Source organism: Microtus pennsylvanicus, chromosome 1 (genome assembly GCF_037038515.1).
Source record: "Microtus pennsylvanicus isolate mMicPen1 chromosome 1, mMicPen1.hap1, whole genome shotgun sequence".
NCBI lineage: Eukaryota > Metazoa > Chordata > Mammalia > Rodentia > Cricetidae > Microtus > Microtus pennsylvanicus.
In genome coordinates, this window is record NC_134579.1 from 211,418,688 (window position 1) to 211,444,453 (window position 25,766).

A 25,766-nucleotide genomic window follows, 5' to 3' on the forward strand; every position below is an offset into this window, starting at 1 on the left:
TGCTTATTACTAACTGGAGAATGTCTTAAGTAGCGTTGGTTGCGTAAATTCAGCAGCAAGCAGCCGCCACCCAGAAGTCATTCTGTGTCAATCTGTGTCGGGATTTTGGTCATCAGTGCTGTGATTGCACATTGCCATTGCTCTGAAACATGCTGCAGTTCACCGCAGGGGTGACGCCGACAGTCTCACATGGTCTTTCTGACCCTAGTAGAACCTCCTTTTAGACTTCCTACACATAAAAAAAAGTGACTGAAATTAGGAAATCTCAAGAAATTTCTACAGAGGTTTAAAGTTGCTGAAGTTTGAGATATGTGTAAGGGAAGTCACGTGTTAAAGTTTTGGCTTTGCGATGGTCATTTCAGTGGGAAGGAAAACCGTGAGAGACTATATACCCAGATTAGTGATTAATAAAATCTGCACTGTGTTTTGAGTTGGTAATTTGCCCTGATGTTGGATACATTATTAAACATGTCTGTCTTTTTAAAATTGGAATTCTTTTCGGATGTGAAGAGAACCCTGGACTCTTCTTTGGCCGGCCTTCCTCTACATCAAATGCAATTGCCGGCTTTTTTTTTTTTTGAGACAGAGTTTCTCTATGTAGTCCTGGCTGTCCTGGGACTCCATCTGTAGATCAGGCTGGCCTCAAACTCACAGAGACTTGCCTGCCTCTCCTTCCCAAGTGCTAAAAAGGCATGTGCCCCCACACCTGGCTGTAATTGCTAATTCTTACTGTGTGATGTTTTGTTTTTCAACAATCAAACTCAGTAAGAAAAACCAGGAGAACAATAAGGTTAAAAATTTATGGCTTGATAGTCCAAGAGGTGGCGCAGGAGCCAGAGGTGCTTGCTGCCAAGCCTGAGATCTGAGTTTGATCTCCAAGACTCACTAGTGGAAGGAGGGAACTAACTCCTCAGTGTTGTCCTTTGACCTATGGGTGTGTGTGCTTGTGCACACGCGCACACACACTGAAACTAAATGTAAATGAGCTGTAGATTTATCGTGTGAAAGCTGCTCTCGGGGACCACTGACAGAAATGACCCTGAAATTAGGCTCCACGGTATGAGACTTGGAAAGCCTAGACCGTCTTCTCAAGGCAGACTGAGGAGCAGATGAACCATGAGTGTGGTTCGCATACATTTCTTCACGGAAACAGATGGGAGTCTGTACTCTTCAAATTCTCCCCATGTCGGTGGTGGAACACGCCTTTAATCCCAGCACTTGAGGGGCAGATGTAGACTGACCTCTGTGAGTTTGAGGCCAGCCTGGTCTCTGCAGAGTGAGTTCCAGGACAGTGGAACCGTTACACAGGGACACCATCTCAAAAGAAAAAAAAATTCTGCCCATGTTTCTTCTAATTAGTCAAAATTCAGTTGCTAGGGGGCTGGAGAGATGGCTCAGTGGTTAAGAGCATTGCCTGCTCTTCCAAAGGTCCTGAGTTCAATTCCCGGCAACCACATGGTGGCTCACAACCATCTGTAATGAGGTCTGGTGCCCTCTTCTGGCCTGCAGACATACACACAGACAGAATATTGTATACATAATAATAAAAAAATTCAGTTGTTAATGTTATGTTTCTTAGGAGTCAGAATATTCTGGTCATCTCAAAATAGTAAAAACCTGTAAGAATTCCCTTTGTCTGTGTGACTTGGACCTGGCCCAGGATGGGACCAGCAGACAGAGGAACCTTTCTAAGTGGTAGGAGCTGGACTCAAACACTACAGTGCCAGCTGTTGCCTGGGCTGAGCTCAGCGCCACGAGTCATACAAGGAGTGACGCGGAGTGATGCCAGCAGAGGGTCAGTGGAGAACTGACGTCAGGGAGTGTGGGTTTCCATGTACCACCCGCCCCCACAGGTACAAGGAGTGATGCCAGCAGAGGGTCAGTGGAGAACTGACGTCAGGGAGTGTGGGTTTCCATGTACCACCCGCCCCCATAGGTACAAGGAGTGACACCAACACAGGGTCAGTGGAGAACAGACGTCATGAAATGCGGGTTCCCATGTACCACCCGCCCCCACAGGTATTGCCACTGATACCCTGCACCATGACGGCTGCAGCCAATAAACCTACACCTGATGCCATTACCTCTGATGGCCCTGGCTCCACGTGAGGCTTCACTCTGTGCTGCATTCTAAGGTATGTATGGTGACTTGGACCTTGCTCCTATGCACCTCCCAACCCCAGTTCCTAGGAACCCACCCTTATCTCTGTTGCGGCTCTTTGCAGAATGTCAGATTAGCAGTCATACAGTATGTGGCTTCTTCTAACCCAGCGAGGGAGTGTAAGGGCTCTTCCTGTTGTTTCGCTGGGCTGACAGCACATTTCTTTTTAGCACTGAGTTTCTGCTACCGGAAGGAGATCTTGGTGGCTCCCAAGCATTGTCAATGTGTGGATGAAGCTGCCGTAAATATCAGGGTGCAGGGTGTTGTGTGGGCATCAAGTTTCTAGTCACCTGCTTACGTACCAAAGCTAAGACTGTGTCTCCTAAGGGAGCGAATGGATCCAGAGCAGGGGCATCATCTCACATTCCCGTCTCACAAGTCAAAGTCTCCGTGGCTCTGCCTCCGTGTCCGTGCTTGGCACTGTCTGGGATTGCGACTGTTCTGGTGCGTACTGTACCTTTCTGGATGATGGCATATGGTGATGATTGCCTTCATACGCCTCTGAGTGTGTCTCTGGTGACATGTCTGTCTGTGTCCCGGGCCAGGGGCTTCGTTTTCTTACTGCTGAGTTTTAAAAGTTGTGTATTTTAAAGTCTTTTATAAACAATTTCTCCCAATTGCTTTTTCTGCATTTTAATTTCTTTCAACTGTTTCCTTTTTCTGCATTTAAATTTTTCTAATTTTAAAGAAGCACTGTGTTCCATGGCTTCAGTTTCTCATGTATAAAAAAAGATAAACTTACAAACCTACAAAGCCTGGCTTCACCCTTGATATTTTACCACAAATTATTCTTCTTGTTATTAACTGCTCAATTGTAATTTTGCTTTTTATTTTTCTTTGATCCAAGGAAAATGAGTAAGAATTTACAAGTAAAGTTTTTTGTTTTGTTTTTGCATTTTAGATCTAATTTTATTCATGTGTGAAGAGAGAAGATGACTTAGACACCGTTTTTGGAGAAGGTTGGGAGTTTGGGTTTGTTTTTCTAAAATAGGATCAAACTCTGTAGCTCGGACAGGCCCAGAACTAGCTATCCTCCTGCCTCAACCTCCCAAGTGGTGCACACATACTTTTTAAAGTTCACAGTTTGTGGCCATGTTCAGGATTTTGTTTTGAGACAAGGACTCACTACATAGCCATGGTTGGCCTGGAACTTGCTATGTAAATCAGATTGGTGTGAACTCAGATCTCCCTGCTGGTATTAAAAACATATGCCATCATGTATATAGCCCAGGATATATTCAATGATTTCACCAACATATTTTTAGTTGTGGATTGGTTTACCCCAATATACCCATAAATTACCATTATTCTAGAAATCTATGTGCATGTATGATAAAATACCAGACTATGTTCCACGCCATCGTACCACACATAATGAACTTATGTAAACTCAAGCTGAAGCTAACGGTAGACCTCATCAACACTACTGTGCTCCTGCAGCCTGACCACATCTGTTCATTACACAGATATTCATTCAAGAGCAATTTAGCTGAGAATGTAATTGCTCCCTTCCTTATTACTGTTGCTAACACTGGTAGTGGGGTTACTTGTTTTCCAGGGATCTCTACATTTGGAGCACAGCATTTTTTTTTTTTTTTTGATTTTTCGAGACAGGGTTTCTCTGTAGCTTTGGTTCCTGTCCTGGAACTAGCTCTTGTAGACCAGGCTGGCCTCGAACTCACAGAGATCCACCTGCCTCTGCCTCCCGAGTGCTGGGATTAAAGGCATGTGCCACCACCGCCCGGCGGAGCACAGTATTTTCATTCTTTCTGTGTGCTTCATTAGTCACTAAAGGCACACAGGCCATGCCGGTGCTGCCAGTGCCTGCCTTGCAGAGAATAGCTTGCTTCGAGTTAGTATCAGTTAATTGTCCTTCTGCAGCCTGCGCTTCTGTCCACATTCAGCCATCCCTGTGCTAGTGGATATTCATTTGTGCTGCTGCTTTTTAATTACGTTCTTGTACTCATTTGTTTCTTTCAACCACTTCTTTATTCAGGTTATATTGCCTTAGAAGGGCATCTTCAGCCAGTGCTGGATTTGCTTTGTCCTGCCCTAGCAATGGAATGTATAGCATTTTTCTTTTTTTCTTTTTTTTGGTTTTTCGAGACAGGGTTTCCCTGTATAACAGTCCTAGCTGTCCTGGAACTAGCTCTTGTAGACCAGGCTGGCCTCAAACTCACAAGGATTCACCTGCTTCTGCCTCCTGAGTGCTGGGATTAATGGCGTGTGCCACCACCGCCCAGCCTGCATTTCTTTCCCCCTTGGTCTTGCGTATGATAAACTTCATCTACACGTTTGTGATAATGGCCTTTCCATCATGTAAACAGGAAAGCAGCAACAGTGATTTAGTGACACACCAGACAGCTCTTTTTAGATCAGTTTTAGAGCAGAACTGTATCCCCTCCACTGCTATGACAAGCACCTGGGCAGCAGAGCTTAGGGAAGAAACAGTTACTTTGGCTCATAGTTTCTGTCAGTGGTCACCGGTCCCACTGAGTGAGACAGGGCCACATGGCAGACTGGTAGGATTAGCCAAACTGCTCACCTTATGGCAGCGAGGGAACAGAAACAGGAAAGGACCAATGCAAGATTTTCATTATGCTAAGATCAACAAGGTGAAGGCATAGTTAGGCAAATTCATGAAGATGGAAAGTATGTTAGTGTTTACCAGGGAGCTGGGACAGAGGAGAGGAAACTGCTGCTCAGTAAGCTTCTTTGAGGATGATAAAATAGTCTAAAATGGACAGTGGTGATCGCTGGTAACTCTGAATAAACCAAACATCAGTGAGATGGAAAATTGGAGGCTGAGGACGTGGTTTACTGGCAGAGTACTTGGCTAGCATGCACAATGTCTGGGTGTGACCCTAGCACCACAAACAAAAAAAATTTTTAAAAAAAAGGAAGAAAGAAATAAATGAATTTCATGTCAATAATGCTATTACTCAAACACAAAAAAGTCCATGAGCATGACTTCCTACTTTCCCATGCCGGAAGTACCTCTAAAGGAAACACAAAGGGAAGCTGTCCCTTTTGTAGCCGGAGGGTCGGAGTCCTGATAGCTCTCGCTTAGTGTACCTGACAGCTTCACACAGTCCTTTTCATATGCTGATCCTTACTCTAGCTGTATCCAGAGCACAGTGCTGCAGAACTAGGTAAAATAGCCTAGAAACAAGTTTTAGGGGAAAAAAAAAAGACTGTTCTCAGCAACAAGGAAAAACAGACGCGTGCAAGACCACACATACACTGGTGTGCGTGCAGAGGGAGTGCCAAATATGTAGCTGACACATTAATGTTAAAAACTGGCACTAGAACTTACAGCCCACGGCACACACGACAAACACTGCCTCTCTAAGTTCCAACTTGCTCTCTGCAAATGGCAGGTTCATGGTACACTGAGTGGCCTTCAGGGCACTGGGATAATCTAGGATGGTCTAGGTGGACAGGCGCTCTGGTCACAGCGGCTCTGTCCCAGCACTCTGTGAAAAGCTGCCTTCTGCTGTCTGCACACTGGCAGACCAGGCTGCCATGTGACTGCAGAGAACCGCATGGAGCCTATGAGGAGGGTACCACTGTTCCTGTACTGTATTCACACCGAGGACGGGAGATAGCCGCTGTCACTTCTCAAGAGTCTCTGGCTAAGGTTTCGCGGATGAACTAGAGGACAGTACCACGGTTCCTGTACTGTATTCACACCGAGGACGGGAGATAGCCGCTGTCAATTCTCAAGGTCTCTGGCTAAGGTTTCACGGATGAACTGTAGGGTGCGCTTATACAAAAACGCATCCTTTGTCTTCGGCTTACAGATGTTCAGGTGGTTGACATCCACAGGAATTAGATCCCCAATGCCTAAGTCTGAAGAAAGCACAAGTGTCAGTAAAGCCTGAGCGGAACTCGACTCCGTGCCCAGTGAGTGAAGTCTCAGTTTCTATTTTTCCTCCAGTTTCCACATGTGCTCCAAGCAGAGCCTGAGCACTGGCCCTGCAGAGACTACCCTGGGCCTGCAGGCTAATCCAAACCATTCCGTGTGTGTGTGTGTGTGTGTGTGTGTGTGTGTGTGTGTGTGTGTGTGTGTGGAGAGGAGAGGATGAACAGGATTTGGTACTTCAATATTTGATTTGAGGGACCAGAAAGGGTATCTGCTATTGCAGTCTGACAAGTCCACCTGGATGCAGGTAACAAGAGATGCCAATGAGTCACCACTGAGCGGAGGGAGAAGGGCAATAAAGGACAATCAGAATTACGGGGACAAAGCTATGGTTTCTAAGGTTGCTTTAGACATCTGGCAGCCATGCTTGGAAATCTTCATGTAGCGGCTTTGCTAAGCCTCAGCCTAGGATTCTACTAGAGTGTCTAAAGATAGGACCTTGAGGTACTTCCTGTTTCCTGTGGTGTATGCTGAGATGAGGTGGGGTACTTCCTGTGTCCTGTGGTGTATACTGAGATGAGGTGGGGTACTTCCTGTTTCCTGTGGTGTATACTGAGATGAGGTGGGGTACTTCCTGTTTCCTATGGTGTATGCTGAGATGAGGTGGGGTACTTCCTGTTTCCTGTGGAGTATACTGAGATGGGGTGGGGTACTTTCTGTTTTCTGTGAAATATACTGAGATGAAGTGGGGTACTTCCTGTTTCCTGTGGAGTATACTGAGATGAAGTGGGGTACTTCCTGTTTCCTGTGAAATATACTGAGATGAAGTGGGGTACTTCCTGTTTCCTGTGGAGTATACTGAGATGAGGACAAAGCTCATTACGCAAGAGTCCTGACTGAGGTGAGCACACTGTCCCTGGTGCCCCCTAGGAGTCATTGCTGAGACAAGCTGTCCCGGTCCCTAAGAGCTTGCCATTGCCATGAGCTATCAGGACAGGACCTAAGCCAGCCTCAGAAAGGAGTCCCAAGAGATGCAGTCAGTCAGGAGGCTCTAAGGAGAGCGTAGAGGTAGAGTCTCCACTAGCAGCAGGCGTTATCCCATCTGCCCTCTGCTCGTACTTTAGCACTAGGTCCTTCTAAATTATTTCCTGCTTTAATATTCCCTGTAAACCTTCCATTACCAAAATTTCCAAACTTTTATAGCCTAGATGTACTAAAACTTTTACATTTATTATTGGCTTAAGGTTTCTGTGCAGCTATTCATTTGCTGAACACATGCCCCTTTTATACCAGCCTAGAGAAGTGCTTGGTTACCTCCTTAATGCAGGTACTACCGCTGGTGCCTTAGAGCCTGCCAACTGGCTGGTGTCTGGTCTATAGAGGTTAAGGCTGTATGCTTGCACAGGGATTTTAATCTGTTGCTAAAAGTATAATGAACTTAGACTCTGGATTTTTATCAAACGTTCTCCTATATATCCCTAAGACACTGTATATAAAAACTGGCATCTACTAAATGCTGGGTCCCATCAACTAGGTATCAACAGGCACACGCCTCCAGAGTGAGTACCTGCTGACTCCACGGGCACAATATGTAGCTTAATCATGCTGCCGATGAACGTTGGTTGTGTTTCCACAAAACTCAGCACCTGGAAGTTCTTGTCTTTTGCAAACTCCATGAAGTCGTCCTGTAGCGTCTGAAGTGCAGGAGAATCTGTAAAGCACACAGAGCGAGACTGTGACAACCCCAATCGCTCCGCTCCGGACAAAAGGCATTCATCTCTAACTCAGAGGATGCTAAAATTCTGACTCACAGCAAACTCAGGCAGGAGAGAAGCTCAACAGGGAAGTGTTTGCTGCACAAGCCTGAGGGGATGGCTATTCTTGGTTGTCAACTTGGCTATACGTGGAATTAAACCAAAAACCCAAACTGCTGGGCATTTGAGAGATTTTTAGTTAACTGGATCATTTAAGATAGGAAGATCAACTCGGGAGGCAGAGGCAGGCGGATCTCTGTGAGTTCGAGACCAGCCTGGTCTACAGAGCTAGTTCCAGGACAGGCTCCAAAGCCACAGAGAAACCCTGTCTCGAAAAAAAAAAAAAAAAGATAGGAAGATCAGTTCAGCAAAAACATGTAATGATTGTATATGTATGCATCCAACATGGAACCACCCAATCGTGTAAAACACATATTAGACGTAAGTGCAGAGACAGATCAACACAGTAACAGTTGGAGGCATCCAGACCCTACTTTCCACTACACTAGGGTCATCCTGAGAAGAAGCTGAAAAACAACACCCAGTGACTGGGCCTAACGTGGATTCTTAGGACTTTCTGTCCAGAGCGGCAGAGCACACATTCTTCCGTGCACACAACGTTCTCTAGGACAAATCATGTCAGGCTAGAATCGGTGTTGATGACAAGTACACACTGCTCACAACAGTGTCTCCAGAGTTTGTGCATGTTTGCACAGCTGATGATTTTCCAAACTCATGGAAAAAGGCAGTTTACTAGCTTGGAAGAAAAACCATAATTTGTCTAAGTTTGAATACTTGAGATAACACAAAAAATTATGGTTATGATTGAGTAGATAGTCAGTCATAACAAAAAAGAGCTATCAAAGGAAAACAAACCCAAGCTAAAAGCTGTATGTGAATTTAAAAACAAGGGAGTATATTTAAAGAAGAAACTGACTGTTTTCCCCTTTCCATATATTGATGTTCTACAAGCGCAATCCCCTTCACAACAGAGAGCTTGATTTACCCTTGCTGAGCTCTTTCACTTCCAAAGAAGGAAAGAGAAGATATCGGATATTAACCGAGTATTCGGCCAAATGTGATCCGTGGTGAGGGACACTGTAAAAAATCATTCCTCTGGTATTGTTTATGACAGAGCTCAGTTCTGGCTTCTTAGAGGCTTCCAACAACATCTTTTTGACAAGAAGACCTAGCCACGGTAAAGAAAGAGAGTGTAAGTGGTTTCCTTCCTTCTGTTCCAACAGAACAAGACAGAGATGTGCTAAAATTCCAATAAATTCCTTTATACAAAAAAGCCTTTATAATAATGATACTATATAGAATTATGAATATGAGTCTACAAACAGTCCGCAGACCGCTTTGTGGTGCAGACCCTTCTCTCACAGACTCCACTGCCTCCGTGAGGAAAGTCAGGCCCTGCCTAAGCCAGGTGCCTGGCCACTCAAGCCCGCCCACTCAAGCCCGCCCCGGGAGAGCTGCAGTGCAAAGTCACAGGTCCTGCCAAGGAAAAGCGGCTGCTATGGGAAAGGCACCCATGAAGCCTAACCAAGTCCCCTGACCAGGGAATAAAAGACACCAGGGACGGTGACTGGACATTTTGAGAAGCAGAAGGGTTACATGCACCTTTCTCAGGCTGAGCCTCAGCCATGGCTTTTTGCTAAGTCACAATCAATTTGTTAGCCTAGGTAGGCAAGGCCATGGGGAAAGCTGAGTGCTGGTTTGCGGGAGGGCAGCAGTAAGGCATGCAGCTAAAGGGCACGTCCCCATGCACAGCAGCCAGGCACAGGGAAACTAAGGCCACGACCCAGCAGCCAGGCAACAGCAGAGCTGACAATGTGGAAAAGGCATGGATGGGAAGAAAGGGAAGCCCCCAACCCCCCGGGAATGCTAGCTTAACTGAGTCTAACTGGTCAACAGCCCACAGTAAAGACGCTTTCTCATAATGACCAAATGAAACCACCAAGTTATCAATCCATGCCCTCCCATGGGATGTCCATGCCCTCTAGAAGGGATGTCCCCTTCTAGAAAAACAAATAGCATGGAAGGACAGTAGTAACTTTAAAACATTTAGCTAAAACATTAACTTGGGGTGGGAGACTAGTTAAGTAACAGACAGATATGGAACTTTGAGTTGGCCGCAACCTTGACAACCACCTCATGATGGTCACTCTATGAAGATGAAACCATCCTTACCTCCCATGCTATGTGATATCCAAATCATTGGCCTATCCCCAACACCAGCAGCTCTGAGCTTGCTAAGAAGTTCGTTGCTTCTGAATGCAATGGACTTTCTGAACAAAACGAAAACAGCAAGCATGACGGGAGGCACCATCCTCCAAATCTTGCAACCTAACTTTCTAAGACAAGAACGTTTGCTTGTTCAGTGCTACTGGCTGACACTCTGGAGTGCAGGCTATGTCAATTTTATTCTCTATCTGAAAATTATTAATAATAGTTAGGACTATCTAAGCCCACAACAGGCCACTCATACACTAAGCACACATTATTTGAATATCAAATGGAGCTGGCAATTTTTACAGGTTGAACATGGGTCTCATCCCAGCTGCCCTAAATACTTAAGTATGGGAGACAAAAATCCCTTTTCATCCATGGCCTGACACTAAAATGTCCCAGACTTGACTGAGTCCATTCCTACTTTGTTTATGCCATGGACATCAACCTTTCACTGCTGGATTTATGCACTAAACACTAGAAAATGATCATCAGACTTGGGAGTGAGTGATTTCAGACCAAAAGGGAACTTGACTTCAAGCTTTGCGCCTGCTGGTTTCATTCTCTTCAACTCTAACACCTCTTGTTTGAGAACAAAGGTTCCAGTGCTCCTCTGGGAGACAAAGGTGGGCTGGGGGCCCCTCTGTTGGCACCCATGTAGGATCCGCTCATCAAACACCATGCTGTGTCACCAACTAGCTCTGCTCTCTGAGAGAAAGCGGCACAGACCCTGGATGACTTGCCTACACAGTGACCTGGGCTGGGACTCAGCTATCTAGGTCCTGGACCCCAGGAAGGCACTCGCTGTTCCTTAGGACACAGAAGGGACACAGGCCAAAACTACGTGGCATCTTTCTCTTTGAGCTGCCCTCAGCCAGGACAGTCGTGAGGACACAAGAACTATCAGTTTTACTCAGCAGAAGTGAAGACTGTGACAGAGAGTTGGGGTCCTAGACCACTACAGTTATGTGAGCCAGGTCAGGATCTCAACACGATGCAGTGTCTCATCTTTCTACTTATTACTTATAGCAAGCGAACACCTGGAAGGAAGACAACAATGGTAGTGTCTGCCAACATGCAAACACCTGTGCTCAATTCCCAACGTTGGAAAGATAAACCTGCCTGTGATGGCAGAGGACCCGCTGTGGCCTGGGCCCTCCCGTCTGACCATCTAGTATACCCTCTAATGTTACCTCTCCATGGGGCACCGTGCTCTCCAGTCACTGAGGTTGGTGTCATACTCCACGGATATAATGCGAAGCGCGGGACAGTCTTTCGCTAGCCAAGTCTAGGTAAAACAAAAGGTTCATGAGCATACGCATGCATTTCCCCATCTGCTTACTTCCTAGTAATTGCTCTGTGCAACCCAAGGCCTCCTGCAACACACAGTACAGAGGACACTGGGATACACTGGAGGCGGAGGTGCAAGCTCGGAGATGCTGCTGAGTCATAAAATGCCATCAATATTTATAACAAAGGCACGTGAAGGTATGAGAACATTGTTAATTTGCCAAAATCAAGACTTGTTCTGGAAGCTTTTAGCAGTTAGTAGAAAACTACTGTCTCAGAACAGACTGTATTTTCTGTTGTAATACACTGAGACCTGAGAATTGGAAACTAATGCTAACTGTGTTTGTCTTTGGGAGCTGGAGGCTAACATCCCCAGACTTCACCAATGGAGAAAAGAGCATGCTAGTCTTCCTGAGGAAGTGGGTGGGAGCAAAGCCCTGGAAACCACTCATACACAGCATTCTTCTGCACGGACTTTGAACAATTTCACCCCATGAACTCATTCTGTAGCTGTGGCTCTTCATAGGAAAAAGAAATCAAAGAATTGCAAAGGAGATTACGTTATCCAAATCTTTCTACCTTTATAATTATTAAGGTCATAAAGCTGGCTAGTACAAGTAAATTATGGCTGTATTATCTTTTAAATTATGAAGCAAAGTGAATTATTGCACTCTTATCCTACTTTATCACTCATGGAGTATTATTCGAGAGTCACAGAATATACCCTAAACAGAAAGTACACAATGCAAGGTCATAAGCTCAGCTGCTGATGTCATATCCTACAGGTGTCTCCAAGGGAAAGAAGAGCAGCGCAGGAGAAATCCCAGCACAAGACAAGGAGACTAAGGCACAGTGCAGTGTCGGCAGTGCCGGTGCTAGAGCATGGGGGACAGCCACAGCCATGGCTCCTTACCTTGGGCCAGCACGTGGTGTACCTGTCCTCATCCACCAAAGAATTTTCCAGTAGAACCCGTTCACTGTCCTGCTGGCGCCAGGTTTTAAATGCTGCTCCCATCAGGCCATGAATAAAAAGGACATCGGCTTTAATGGGCTGACTAAGAGGGAAGAGAGTTTTAAAAAGAAGCAGAGTAAATGCATTACTACTGTGACAAGCTCCGCGGCACTCCCTGGAGGGCTTAGGCAGGCTGAGTGACACAGAGGAGACTGGATCAGGGCAAACGCTATCAGCACGGGCTGCTGAGGAATCCTGGGATGTGACAAAGACAGCACTCATTGCTCCTGGCAGACCAACAGAGCAACTGTAGTGAACTGTGATCCACATGTGAGCGATGCCACCTCGAGCAAGGCTACCCTTTACATGTGAGCGATGCCACCTCGAGCAAGGCTACCCTTTACATGTGAGCGATGCCACCATGAGGCTACCCTCCACACGTGAGTGATGCCACCATGAGGTTACCCTCCAAATGAATCTATGAAAGCATTTCACAAACCAACTAAGGCATTTAAGAAATTAGACAAGATATGCTAATATAATGGCAGCCATTGCACATGAGAAATGTCAAGGACCTCTGTAGACATGCAGTGGCCTCATGAGGAAACCTGAAACAGCACATCTCATTCCAGGGTCAGAAGGAAACTTACTGACTCAGCCAGAAAGACACACATGAGGGTGGCTCACCCAGTACCTTGACCTCCCTCACACTGTCATAGCACTGAGTCAGGATGGGAAGACAGCCTGTAAATCTCATCCACACTCAGATCCCACCAGCTAGCATAGGAGGTTACCATGTTCAGGGAAGAGGGAAAAAGACTAAAATGGGGAACAGAAATGCAAGGAAAGAGAAAATGTCTATAGAAAACTATCATTTTGTACTAAGGCTGGCTTAATGTTTAGTAATTCATTAATTTAAAAACATGGGAACCAGCGGTGGAGGTCCATGCCTTTAATCCCAGCACTCGAAGGCAGAAGCAGGTGGATCTCTGTGAGTTCAAGGCCAGCCTGGTCTACAAGAGCTAGTTCCAGGACAGGCTCTAAAACTACAGGGAAACCCTGTTTCAAAAAGAAAAAGAAAAAACATGGGAACCATTTGACATTCCATAGTTCGTGTGTGTGTGTGTGTGTGTGTGTGTGTGTGTGTGTGTGTGTGTGTACACTAAAAGTCCTAGGCAGAAGTGAAAATCATAAGTAATAAAATTGCTAATTTAGAATAAACCTATGAGAGTTTTGAAAACTACCAATTTTTCTAAAAGATGTTAAAAATAGGAAAATTTTGGAGGCCGTATTAAAATCCTAGATGAGCCCTGAAGACTCCAGCTTCTTCCCCTCCTCTGACCGTGCCTCCTCCCCTTTATAATTCCTCACCCTAGTGACCCACAAGAGGAACAGAAGATGAGGTGAACTAAAGAGAGAAGGGTCCAGACAGTGCCTGCCCTTCCTGGATTCCAGCTTTCAGGGCCCTCCGGGATTTTTCAGAATTACTGATTGCTTCACTGACCCACGAAAGAACAGGGTGTTCAGACTTGATATTTCCTTGAGCAAGGGAGTCTTCTCCCTCCCTGCTGAGAGCTCCTCAACAGCCAGATGTTCACACAGTCTGTGTAACATCACCTCTCGACCACTGTGTCTTTCCTCAGGCTCCTCTTACATCTCACAGACATGGGGACATTTTCTGTGTGGTTTATACTGGGTGTGTTCTGGTTTCCTGTAATTGTGGTGTGTGTTCTGTGTTCATAATAACTGCTAATTTCAGGTAATTGCTGTGCATGATTTTTGTTGGTTGGTTCCTATCTTGGGATTTCTATTGCTGCAATGAAACACAACAAATAGAGGGAAGGGTTTATTCAGTTTATACGTCCAGATCATAGCCCATCACTGAAGGAAGTCAGGACAGAAATTTCAAGCAGGGTATGGGAAGCTGGAGGCAGGAGCTGATGCAGAGGCCATGGAGAGTACTGCTTACTGGCTTGTTCCTTATGGCTTGCTTAGCCTGCTAACTCCTTATGGCTTGTTCAGCCTGCTTTCTTATAGAACTCAGGACCAACTTCGCAGAGATGGCACCACCCACAATGGGCTGGTTCCTCCTCTACCGATCACTGATTAAGAAAATGTCTTATAGCTAGATCTTATGGAAGCATTTTCTCAATTGAGGCTCCTTCTCTCATGCCTCTAGCTTGTCAAGCTGACACACAAAACCAGCCAATACAGTTCTTATTCTTCGAGACACCAATAAGGAGGTTTTTGTCTTTTAGTCTAGCTATCCAGGTTTTAGGGATTTGTGATGTTTTCCTACTCTCTCTCTCTCTCTCTCTCTCTCTCTCTCTCTCTCTCTCTCTCTCTCTCTCTCTCTCTCTCTCTGAGCCCAGGAAGGCTGCTATCTCAAGTTCATCCTCCCTACAGTATAAATATGTAAGAATTTCATTATTAAACTGAAATGAAACTAAGAAAAATATAAAAGATATACTTTAAATCTAGGTAACATTGCTTAAGAAAATGGCAAGAATAAGATTTCAGAGTTTAACCAAGAGTGATTCTAATTCATTTTGTTGAAAACTTAGATTCTCACTTCTTTTTAAACTAGTAAATTTACTTTATAAGTTTTAACATAAAGGCTGTATCATCTTGATTTACCAATGTAGACACTTCGGTGTACTATTTAGATACATGGTATACATATATGATGCATTCAGTTCAAATTAGCTCAAGTAAGTGGTGTCCCCAGATTAGCTCTAAGCCTTTATCATGGGATGGGGATTTCGGCACAAAAGCCTGAGCTCCAGGAGCGCCACCAAGCCAGGCGCAGCCACTGTTCCTCATGTGACAGCAGCATTCCATCTGCAGCACTGGGAAGGACTAGTGAAGGACTCCTGCACCCCAAAGCCCATCAGTCGTGTACTGACGTGAGCGTTAAAGAAAATATGGGACCAAGAGACAAGAAGTTGACAAACTAAAGCATCTTGGCCAAGGTGTGGTCCTGATCACTGACTGAGTTTGACGTCTACAAGGCAGGCGGTCTAAGTTCTCGTTACTGGAGGAGACGCCAGTTCAGAAGGTGGTAACTCAGACTCCACGGTACAGCCCCACCCTCAGGGATGACCATTCTCATCTAGGTGGCCCCCAGGTTGCTGTCCTCGGAGTGCAAGGTGACTGGAAGCTCAGGACACTAGCACACGGGCACACACACACACAGTGCCTTCACGCATGGAAGGGGATCAGGTCATTTGGGTAGGCTCCCCAATGAGCATTAACAGGCCTAGGAGGGCAGGAGTCTGGCCCAGAGGAAGGAAACACAGTGAAGGCAGAGATGCCAGACTGTAGCCTTCTGGTCACCTTGTGGATCCAAAAGGAAGGACATGCTTTTCAGCAAAGGCAGTACCTCTGGCACCTGGACTTTGAGTGTTCGCTAATTAACTAATTTACATGTCAAGAAAATGGTTTTCTAACCTCAAAAGTTTTTGTTTTTTGTTTTTTTAAGAAAAATAAGGCAGAAAGGAACCATCAAGTATGAGAAATAAGGATAAAATGTTAAATTAGTTTTTGGTTAAAATAAGGCTGAAAGCAAAGGTAATTCTTTGACGTGAGGATCTGTATGCTAAAATAAGATTCTGTCCTAAAGAGTTTATCCACCCTGGCAAATGACAGTGAGACCCAAGGTGTGCAGCAGGCGAAGATTAGAGAGCATAGGTGTGTGGCCACACTTCCTTAGTTAAAGGCTAGTAACATCCTGACGGACACACAACTAAAACCTAACCTCCCAGTTACAAGAATAAACTTCCCGTGACAACGAGCAAGGCAGCTGAGAGGCACAGCTTTAGTTCCTCTGCAACCAAACTGACCTTTCAACCTGAGGACCTCACTGTTTTCTTTGCCGGGCTTTCTCCTTCCACTTATGAACCCTAAACAAGAACCAAACTCCCCCTTACACCACTGGGGGCTCATCTTCGCTTTCCTTTTTCCGTCTTTCGTGGATACTTTTTTTTAAAAAAAATGCATTTGTTTGTTTTTGTCTTTGGTTTTGTTGTTGTTGTTTTTACAAAAAGAATGTTTTTAAAGTGTGAGGAAAAAAACCCTAATGATTTGATTTGATTTGAAGGCCTCCAAACAGGTCCTAATGCTCCCACCAATCAAAAGCTAAAATGTCACCAGGTAATGGTGAACGCGTTCTGGAGTTTTCCCTGCTTTTCTATCCCCCACCCACCTGATGCTCCCACCAGAATATTTGGTATGTATGCACTTGTGACTCTGCTCTTGTTTTGGGGCCATAAGAAGCTGATTTTGGACATGTTATCCCAGGCAACACGAAGCCTGAGCCACCATCACCCACACTTAACTCTTCCTTTTGGAGTTGGAGCTGGTACTGCAGCGGTCATCACAACCGTTTATCTGCCAGTCAGAGTGAACCAAGAAATCCATTTTTCTTTTTGCAGAGGCTTTTTTTTTTTTAAAAGGATCTTCTGTAAGGGGACCCTGGATCCCAGTGATGGCTAGACAGCTACCTTCAGTGGCCTTGAGTCTCCCGTGATGTGGGTTCTTGCTCATCCTGGCTCCTCTAACACAACACACTGGCCCTGTTCTTGGGGCCCTTGCTTCTCATCCGGCCTCTCATCCGACCTCACTCCCATATGAAGAGTGGAATGCAGCTCCCCCAGAAAGGGGTGTTGTGGGGCGGTGGGGGGGCCCTGCCTCTGCAGCACCTCCCGGCAGGCAGAGGGAGCTGGTGGAGGTGGAGGAGCCTACTGCCAGTTTTGGTTTCCTCTGAGAAGAGACTTGGAGTTTGGTTAAAGAAATATCCTAATCCCCAAACTGATTTAAAAATGCCACGGGTGAAGGAGGCATGTGAGCAAGAAGGCCCCTCAGGGTCCTGTCCCTGGGGCTCTCCATTCTTCCTCATCTAGCCCTGGGGAAGGTCTGGGCTGCAATGACTGGGGGGCTGCTTTGTGTGAACCTTCCTTGCACAGCTCCTCCCTTGTCTGGAGCACACAGCTAGGCTGGAGACAGAATGGAAGAGGGATGGCTAGCCTGCAGAGATGAGTGCTATGACTTTCCTTGGATCTCTCTCGAAGTCTTTCCTTCTATCTCAATTGCAAATTAAATCCCTTTCCAGTTAAAAGAAAGATCATTTAAGTCCACGTGATGCTCACCTTGTCCGACACTGGGGATGGAGCACGTACACCCCATCCTGGTATTTCTCATGCACGGTTTCTCGGTCTAGATTGGCCAGGGTTCTGGCAGCATGGGAGGCCTCCATGATGTGGAAGGATTTCAAAGATTCTGCCATTAAAGAAACCCAGCCTGAGGAAGAGAAGAGATATCCTGAGCAATGGTGCAAACCAGTCTCAGACTGTAGAGAGAGGCTTCAGGTTCAACAGGATAGAGGGAGGCCAGTCTCAAGTGTCCACCTGGGTGGGGAAGTGGAAACACCCTAGCTTGATTGTGTACTGAGAACCTCTGAGTCCCACAGCAGAGAGCTGGGATACCTCAAGCAGACCCTCTGAGGGAGCTTAAGTAGGGAAGTGTGCAAGAGGCCTCTTCCTAAGAGAAAATGAAACACAAGGCAGTTACCACAGGCGAGGTCCAAAGAGGATGAAATGCCGTGATGGATCTGCCCTGAGGAGGGCTCCCTCAAAACCGGCAGGTTGGTATGAAGAACAGCAACCATACCAACAACCCTGACTACAAATAAGGGAACTATTTCTTAATGAATTTGATAAAAATCTTTATCAAACCTAGAGCTCAGAAAGGAAAAATACTATTATTTCTAAAAATTATTTTAAAAAGAAAGTATGGATAACAGTATGATTTCATACATATGTATGGAAGTACATGTGTGCACACACAGACACAGGAACACAAAAGTCTGGAGAGACACACGACACCGACCTCATCAGTGGTCATGACCTCAGGAGGCAAGTGAGCGGAAGCGGGCTCTGAAAAAAGGCAGGTTGAACTGTTTTTGCTGTATCTATATTAAGTATGTCCAAGTACCTACTTGTATTTCATATGTATACATACACATGACTTAAAGCAGAATACGGGCCTCGAGGTCAGAGACTTGGGGTCAAGTCCCTGTCCTTTATGCGCTGTGGAGTTACTAAAGCTCTGATGCTCTCCCGGCCTGGGGCCACCAATCAGCACCTGGCTCGTATGCGGGCGCGCTCATGTGTCCCTTCCCACCCCACAGCTGGGCTACCCACGGAGCAGGTGCACATCTTCCCTAAGAACATGGCCCAAACTTCAGTTAATGAGCAGAATTACGGCTGCTGCCGTAGTGAGGGCCGGGGTAGTCTGACAGAAACAGCAACTTTCGTTTTCTCCTGGGAATTTTTCACTTCTTCTCTTGACTATATTTCTTTTTTGTCTTTTTTTGGTCATGAGCCTTAGCCTGTAACGGCTGAGCCATCTCTCCAGCCCCACTGCATACTTTATATTTTACTTTACAAATAACAATTGTGTGTGAGAGCAGCGGCATGCAACATGATTTGTACTTTGTATGCATGCATGTGAGAGCAGGCTGCATCTGGAGGTCAGGACAATTTGTGGAGTCAGTTTTCTCAGAACTCACATTATCAGGGTTGGCAGCAAGAACCCTTACCTACTGAGTAACCTCACCAGCCACTGTACCGTCCTAAAGCGTGTTCAGTGTGCATCGCACACATACCATTTTCTGGTATTGAGAACACTTGGCATCTATCCTGGCAGTGTTTGAGAATAATACGTTGTTATTAACGGGACTGCTCCCAGCCTCATGGATCCTCAGCACATCTGCAACAAAGATCAGCAGCAGCACATGCTAGCAGCTGTTCTCTGGGTCTGCCCCAGGGCCCACGCTTCTCACATGTACAAATCAGAAATCTTGTTACAGCTCAAACAAACAAGCGAGGCTCAAATCAGCGATAAAAATCTGTACCTTAGAAAGCTATTAAAAAAAAATAGTGCCACATGGCTACAAGTCCTCACTCAGTGGGGAGGGCAAGCCTATCAGGAGCTAGAGTGAGTTCAAGGCCAGCCTGGAAGCAAGAGGAGAGAGAGGGGATGAACACAATTATGAAGGGGGAAGGAAAAACAAATACTTTCTAGGAGTTGTCAAAACTCACGGATGTTCTAAAAGGTGAATATTTGGGCCATTTCACGCTTCTCAGAAAGTTTTTTGATTTCTGGATTTGATTTTATTAAAATTAAAATCCACTGGTCTGGGGTTGAGGAGACAGATTAGTGGTTAAGAGCACTGGCTGCTCTTCCAGAGGAACAGGTTCAGTCCCCAGCACCCCCAAGGCAGCTCACAATCGTCTGTAACTCCAGTCGCAGGTCCTGGCTTCCACAGCATCAGGTATGCATGTGGTGCACAGACTTAAAAATATTCACGCATGCCTTTAGTCCCAGGCAGGGTTACAGAGTAAGAGCAACAATCATAACATCTGCTGATCTAAAGACACTTAAGGGTCAATTCATAGTTTCTAATATGTGTGTGCACAAAGGTATATGTGTGTCTATCTCATTTATGTATGAATATATGCCTATGTATGTATAAGTGTCCTAGTTAGGGTTGTTGTTGCTGCAACAAAACACCATGACCAAAAAGCAAGTTAGGGAAGAAAGGGTTTATTTGGTTTACACTTCCAGATCATAGCCCATCACTGGAGGAAGTCAGGACAGGAACTCTGGAACCTAGAGGAAGGAGCTGATGCAGAGAACATGGAGGGGAGCTACTTACTGGCTTGCTTAGCATGGCTTGCTCACCCTACCTTCTTATAGAACCCAGGACCAACAACACAGGGATGGCACCACCTATCATGGACTAGGCCCTCCCGCACTGAGCACTAATGGAAAATGCCTTACAACTGGATCTCATGGAGGCATTTCCTCAGCTGCGACTTCTTCTCTGGTGACTCGAGCTTGTGTGAAGCTGACACAGAACACTAGCCAGGACAGTATGGATGTGTATATATGTGCATATATGCTTACGTATGTGCTAGAGTTGTCTGAATGAGAATGGCCCCATAGACTTCTATGTTTGAGAGCCGGTGGTACTGTTTGTGGGGGTTAGGAGGTGTGGTCTTGCTGGAGAATGCCTACACTGGGCGTGGGCTTTGGTTGTTAACAGTCTTGATCCACATCTAGTTCATGCCCCCTGCTTCCTGCTTCCAGCTCAGGGGTGAGCTCTCAGCTTCCTTCTCCTGCTGCCCTGCATCCCTGCCATGACGGACTCCCATCCCCTGGAACCGTTAGTCATATAAATTTTATTCCTTAAGGTGCCTTGGTCATGATATTTTATGGCAGCAACAGCAAAGTAACTAATACAGGTACACACATACACACACACACACACACACACACACACACACACACACGCACGCACCATATGTAGAATGTGTATATCAGTTTTCTGGGACCCCACTAACCAAAGATGAGATAATTTAGCACTGGTTTATTAAGTACAATAATAAATTATAAAGCTTAAAAACTCTTTGAAGAGAAATCTGTGAGCTCATCTTGCTAGGAGGGAGGGAAGGAAGAAAGTGGGTGAGAAAGGAAGACGGCAGATGTGCGTCTCCTCCCAGGCGGCTCCCAGGCTGCAGAGGAAATGCATTAGTTCTACAGTGGGTCTTTACTGTCTGCTTCTTGGTTAACTAAACCACATCAACAGTTCAACGATCTTCATGCCAAAGTCTGCTCACCTAGGATGGCTCTCCATGCTGACGCCTCAGTGTGGACTGACAACCCCAGCAATTCCTGTCACTACCCAAACAACATACTAGAAAGGATCCAGGAAAACCCTAGAGGTTTAGGTCTATTGAAAAATTAATGTAACATGAAGTGAGGTGTCGGGAGAACAGGGGCTGGACCCAGCATCCTCGGTGCACATAAAGCTGTTACCTGAGCGGATTATGGCCGGGTGAAGATGCTCGTTCAAGGCCATGTTTCCAATGATCCTCATGATGTTTCTCTGTACTTTGGGGCAGTCCTTGTGAAGCTGGTAGAGCCTCTGCAGCAGTTGCAGGCCCCCGCCTGCTTCAATATGGTCACAGTGTGAGGGTATCTAGCACAAGGTAACAGAGCTCCCGTTAGATCGCGCTGGTCACTTCACACCCTCAAAGGGTGTGTTCCCACATCCCCTCCTATGCCGCAATGCCGCAGTCCCTTATTCCTGCCTCGCTTCCATTCTGCAGGTGGGAATCAAAGAGGACTAAACATAGGCATGCATTTCAGTCAGGTCTAACGCTCTCAGGTTACAGTAGCGAGCTCAGAACCTTGAAGACAGTGCTTCTACAGATGTGGGTAAGGATGCCAGTGGTAGTTGCAATTCCTACACCCCACACCAGATCTTCTTCGTTTAAATATCACAGGCAATTGGACACTGTCGAACATGTTCCCTAGGTGATGGTACCCACTTCACCTGTGGGTACCACTAGGCTTCTTGCCATTTTGTTTACTTAAAAATCAGACTATAGCTGGGCATTGTGGCATGCAGCTACACAGGATACACAGCAAGATGCTGTCTAATAAATAAGCAAACCGTGACAATCACCATGCCAAAATACCTCCAAACCACCAGTACTTATAACTCAGCTGCATAGCCATTCATTATTTCCCTTTCCTCTCTACGGATGTCTTATGGAGTTAGCCATCTGAGGCTGAGTCTCTACAGGTATCTTATGGAGTTAGCCGTCTGACGCTGTCTCTACAGATGTCTTATGGAGTTAGCCGTCTAATTCTGTCATCTACAGATATCTTATGGACATTAGCCGTCTGATGCTGTGTGTAAAACGATCTGGGCAAAGGAGAAGATAGCATGAATCAAAGATAAATGTCATGTTATAGCATGGATTACTTCCTTTATATACAATTAAAAACTGTTTAAAATATGTAATAAGGGACTAGAGAGATGGCTCAGCAGTTAATGGCACTGGTTGCTACTCCTACAGAGGATCTAGGTTCAATTCCCAGCACGTACATAGTGGCTCATCACTGTAACTCCAGTTCCAGAGAATCCAATGCCCTTTTCTGGCCTCCAAGGGCCTCAGGCATGCACATGGTACATAGACATACATGCAGACAAAATATCCATATAAAAAATGAATGTAATAAAATTTTTAAAAAATTAAATATGCAATAAAAATGAAAGATGAAAGTCCATGTGTTGGTGCTCTACCATATGTACTAATTCTAACAGTTAAAAGTGGAATTTTTTAAATATAATATTTTTATTAATGAAGAATTTCATACCTGCATATAATATACTTGGTCATATTTACTGCTTACTCCCCCGAGATCCTCCTCTCCACCTCTCCCCCTCCCAAATTTATGTCCAAGCAACCATGAGAAGCCATATTTTGGAATGCAATTTACCTCTGAATGCTTTACTATAGCTTCCAGGCAGAACATCTCCACCGTGGCTGAGGGAACTTCTCCAAAGCTTTCCGCATAAGGAAGCCCATTTCCTCCAAAGCACCACAGTCCTCCCTGAAGTTAAGACAAACGGTTCACAAACTCAGCTGCTGGCTAACCCTGGGTAATACATGCAAATCATGTTCCAAATACATAAACATTCAGGGTACTTAAAGGGGATGCTATGCACACCTCTATTGTTTATTAGAATAGGAAACACATCAGCGGACTCCCAGGACAATTCTGACATCCTTTTCCATCTCCATTCCTGTCCTCTCCTTGCAAACTCAATTCTCACCCCCTGGTTCGAATGCTCTGGTGTCGTCCCCAGCTCTTACTAACTCATACAGATTATGGTAGCGGAGTCAACTGAAAACTACTAAGTTTTTAATGGAAAAGCACTACCAAACAAAAATATTAAAGGCATGATAGCTTCTGATCCTTCCCAGTTAAAAGTGAAGCTCGCGTGTAAGATAAGTAGAGCTAGGGGGCTGAGAGATGGCTCAGTGGGTAGTGTTCAGGCCCCAGCATCCACATAAAAAACAGTAGGCAGTGCACATCTGTGACCTCGGTTCTGGGTACAAGAGGGGGAGAACACCCAGACACCAGGAGCTTGCTGGCCAGCCCATCTAGCTGAATTGTCAAGCTGCAGATTCAACAAGACACAGTCTCAAAAATTAAGGTGAAAAGAAATAGCCAAAGATGCCTGATATTGACCTGGGTACACACATATACACACATGTACAAATACACACATATGTTAAATGACAAAACAGAATGGCAAGTACTGCTAGAGACTAAGGGCTATGACCTGTATACAGAGTCATGCTGACATGCTAACACACAGCATCATGTAATCCCGAGGAGCACGGTCAACACTGATGAGACTCCAGCCCAGCCTGGCCCACTGACTGTGTGAAGAACTCAGCAGCCTTCATACCCTGTGCCACTGGACCGGCTTTCCGTCCTGCAACTGTCTACTGGACAGTTCTGCTAACTTGGTTCTGACCTGAAGGCAGCCACAGTTGTAAATAGTCTATGCATGCCTTCAACATAAAACATATAGCGCTTGGTTTAACATGCAGAGGAAGCCTCTGGACGGTTTTAGGCAGGGACAAGAGCAGTTCTTACTAAGGTGTGTTAAGATTACTCTGGCTACAATGAGCTGAAACTGCAGGCAGCTAGGAAAAGATGTAAGATGTTTCAAGTGCTATTAGACACAGACAGACGAGCTCTAAGGGAAAAAAAGAAATCAAGAGAAACCCTCAGTGCTAGAACTGGAGACGGCATAACGCCTAGGAGGTGAGCAAGGGCTGAGGATGTCAAGTGCCCGTAGGCCCTCAGCTGTGCTCAGTATAGATGATGACTTCTTAGGGCCTGTAGGACTCGAAACATCCTTCTACGAGGGAATGGAAAAGCTGCCATCAAGTGTTAGGGAGAAGACAGACCGAGTGGTGGAGCTGGGAGAAGAGAATCCTACACACAGCCTCCATTCTGCTTCATGTAAAGCACTGGCCCCAGCCTTCAGTGTGAAGCCTCAATTTAAAACTAACAAAATATCTTGACCAAAAGACTATCAGACCCATCGTGGTCCTTGAGTAGCCTCAAAGCGAGCTGGGTACGAGGCCGCCAAACGACAACTGTTTCTGGCAGCTGTGCCCGTGGTGTTCAGAACGTCCACCTGTGGTTATATGTCCCTGAAGTCAGACAGACATCAGGCATCTTCCCGCACGTGTGCACTAACAAAGGGACTGCGTGCCTTCTCTTTGTAGGCTCTTGTCCACCATGATGTAGGAGGAGGAAAGGTTACCTTACCCCGTGACTATACCACCAACTTTATGAATCATAAAAATTTCTTTAAAATCCACAACACAGCCCACTGTGCTATGACTGCCTCTGCTCTTCCTGCCATGCACGTCTGTGTGTCTTTCTGTCTCTATCTGTCTCTGTTTCTTCTTACTTAATTTTTGCTTACAATTTATGTGTCCCTCCACAGAATTCCTTTCTTCAAGAGGGAAAATGCCAAGAGACCTTCAAAGAAAGAGGAAAAACCCTGCTCTATGGGGACAAATCTATCCTTCGTGGTGCTCAGAGCTCACTGGAAAGTGGTCAGGTTATCCAAGAGTGAAGCTGGAGTCCAAAGGCACACAGCCACAAGGAAGAGCCAGCACCAGCACAGACAGGAACCAGCACCCTAACAGGGAACTAATACAAGAATCTGGAAGAGATTTTAAAACCAATGAGGAAGTGAAAGAAGAAACAGAAGACAATGCTGCAGAGATGTCTAAGAGCTGTAGATGGTCAGGGTGAACAGACTCAACGTGTGCCCACCAACGGCTAGCAACTGCTGAGGCTGCATACAAAAGGACTGAGTGGCTGGCCAGGCTGCAACTTAAGCAAATGAGGTAAAGGCCAGAGGGTGAGGGCTGAATCAAGGGAAGGCAGGTTTGATCTGCTAAATTCAAGATTCTTGCGATAATCCAAGGAGAGGGGGCTGATAATTGAATCTACAGTTCAGGTTAGAACACAGGCCTAGATGAATCAACTCACATGCTTAAGATCAACCCCAAGTCTAGAGCATGCTTGGCAAGCACTCTAGCACTGAGCTGTACCCCAATCCTGACTACTGATTCTGGAGGTGCAACAACCAGAGTTCATGCCCACAAAACAATAAGTGAGCTCAAAAGCTGAGTTAAGGCCTATTACAACCAGAACCTTTCTTATTCACAGCTATGTTTATAAGATATAACAAACCTTCTGCGCAGCCAGGCTCTGGCTGCTTTCACTAAGAGCCAAGGAAGTAAAATACTGGAGACACTCATCGATTTCTGTCTGAGGTAAAGAAGCCAGCAAATGCCTGAGTTCCTCTTCAGTGGAGGAATCCTGAAATGAAAGGCAAAAACAAAGTCTTCATACAGAACACCCAAGAAACACATAAAGGAAGCACAAAGGATGAACAGTGGAAAGTACATAATCATTTATTTCTGCTTCTACGCTGCCTTGCCTGCTGTCACACTTAAAACACCTACTACAAGGGCTGGAAAGACGACTTAATAATAAGAGCACTAGCGACTTCTGCAGAGGATATGGGTTTGGTTCCGGCACCCGCATGATGGCTCA

General features: G+C 45.7%; 2 protein-coding genes across 3 annotated transcripts in view; one reads left to right on the plus strand and one right to left on the minus strand.

Annotated features, from left to right (window-relative positions):
* Synj2 (synaptojanin 2) overlaps positions 1 to 3,081 on the plus strand; it is a 101,544-nt gene extending 98,463 nt beyond the window's left edge. Inside the window, exons 27-28 of the mRNA XM_075950417.1 lie at positions 2,020 to 2,135; positions 3,063 to 3,081. Of these exons, the coding sequence (XP_075806532.1) occupies positions 2,020 to 2,109 (90 nt within the window). The 3' untranslated portion in view covers positions 2,110 to 2,135; positions 3,063 to 3,081. The remainder of the gene's footprint in view (positions 1 to 2,019; positions 2,136 to 3,062) is intronic.
* A 1,445-nt stretch (positions 3,082 to 4,526) lies between these two features.
* The window catches only part of Serac1 (serine active site containing 1), a 36,190-nt gene continuing 14,950 nt past the window's right edge, over positions 4,527 to 25,766 (minus strand). For both annotated transcript variants that reach the window (XM_075950521.1, XM_075950513.1), the window contains 10 exons: positions 25,401 to 25,529; positions 22,608 to 22,721; positions 21,135 to 21,297; positions 17,402 to 17,552; positions 12,216 to 12,357; positions 11,206 to 11,300; positions 9,974 to 10,071; positions 8,787 to 8,969; positions 7,594 to 7,737; positions 4,527 to 6,013 (listed from right to left, as the gene is read on the minus strand). In XM_075950521.1, coding sequence (XP_075806636.1) covers positions 5,877 to 6,013; positions 7,594 to 7,737; positions 8,787 to 8,969; positions 9,974 to 10,071; positions 11,206 to 11,300; positions 12,216 to 12,357; positions 17,402 to 17,552; positions 21,135 to 21,297; positions 22,608 to 22,721; positions 25,401 to 25,529 — 1,356 coding nt within the window. In that variant the 3' untranslated portion in view covers positions 4,527 to 5,876. The remainder of the gene's footprint in view (positions 6,014 to 7,593; positions 7,738 to 8,786; positions 8,970 to 9,973; positions 10,072 to 11,205; positions 11,301 to 12,215; positions 12,358 to 17,401; positions 17,553 to 21,134; positions 21,298 to 22,607; positions 22,722 to 25,400; positions 25,530 to 25,766) is intronic.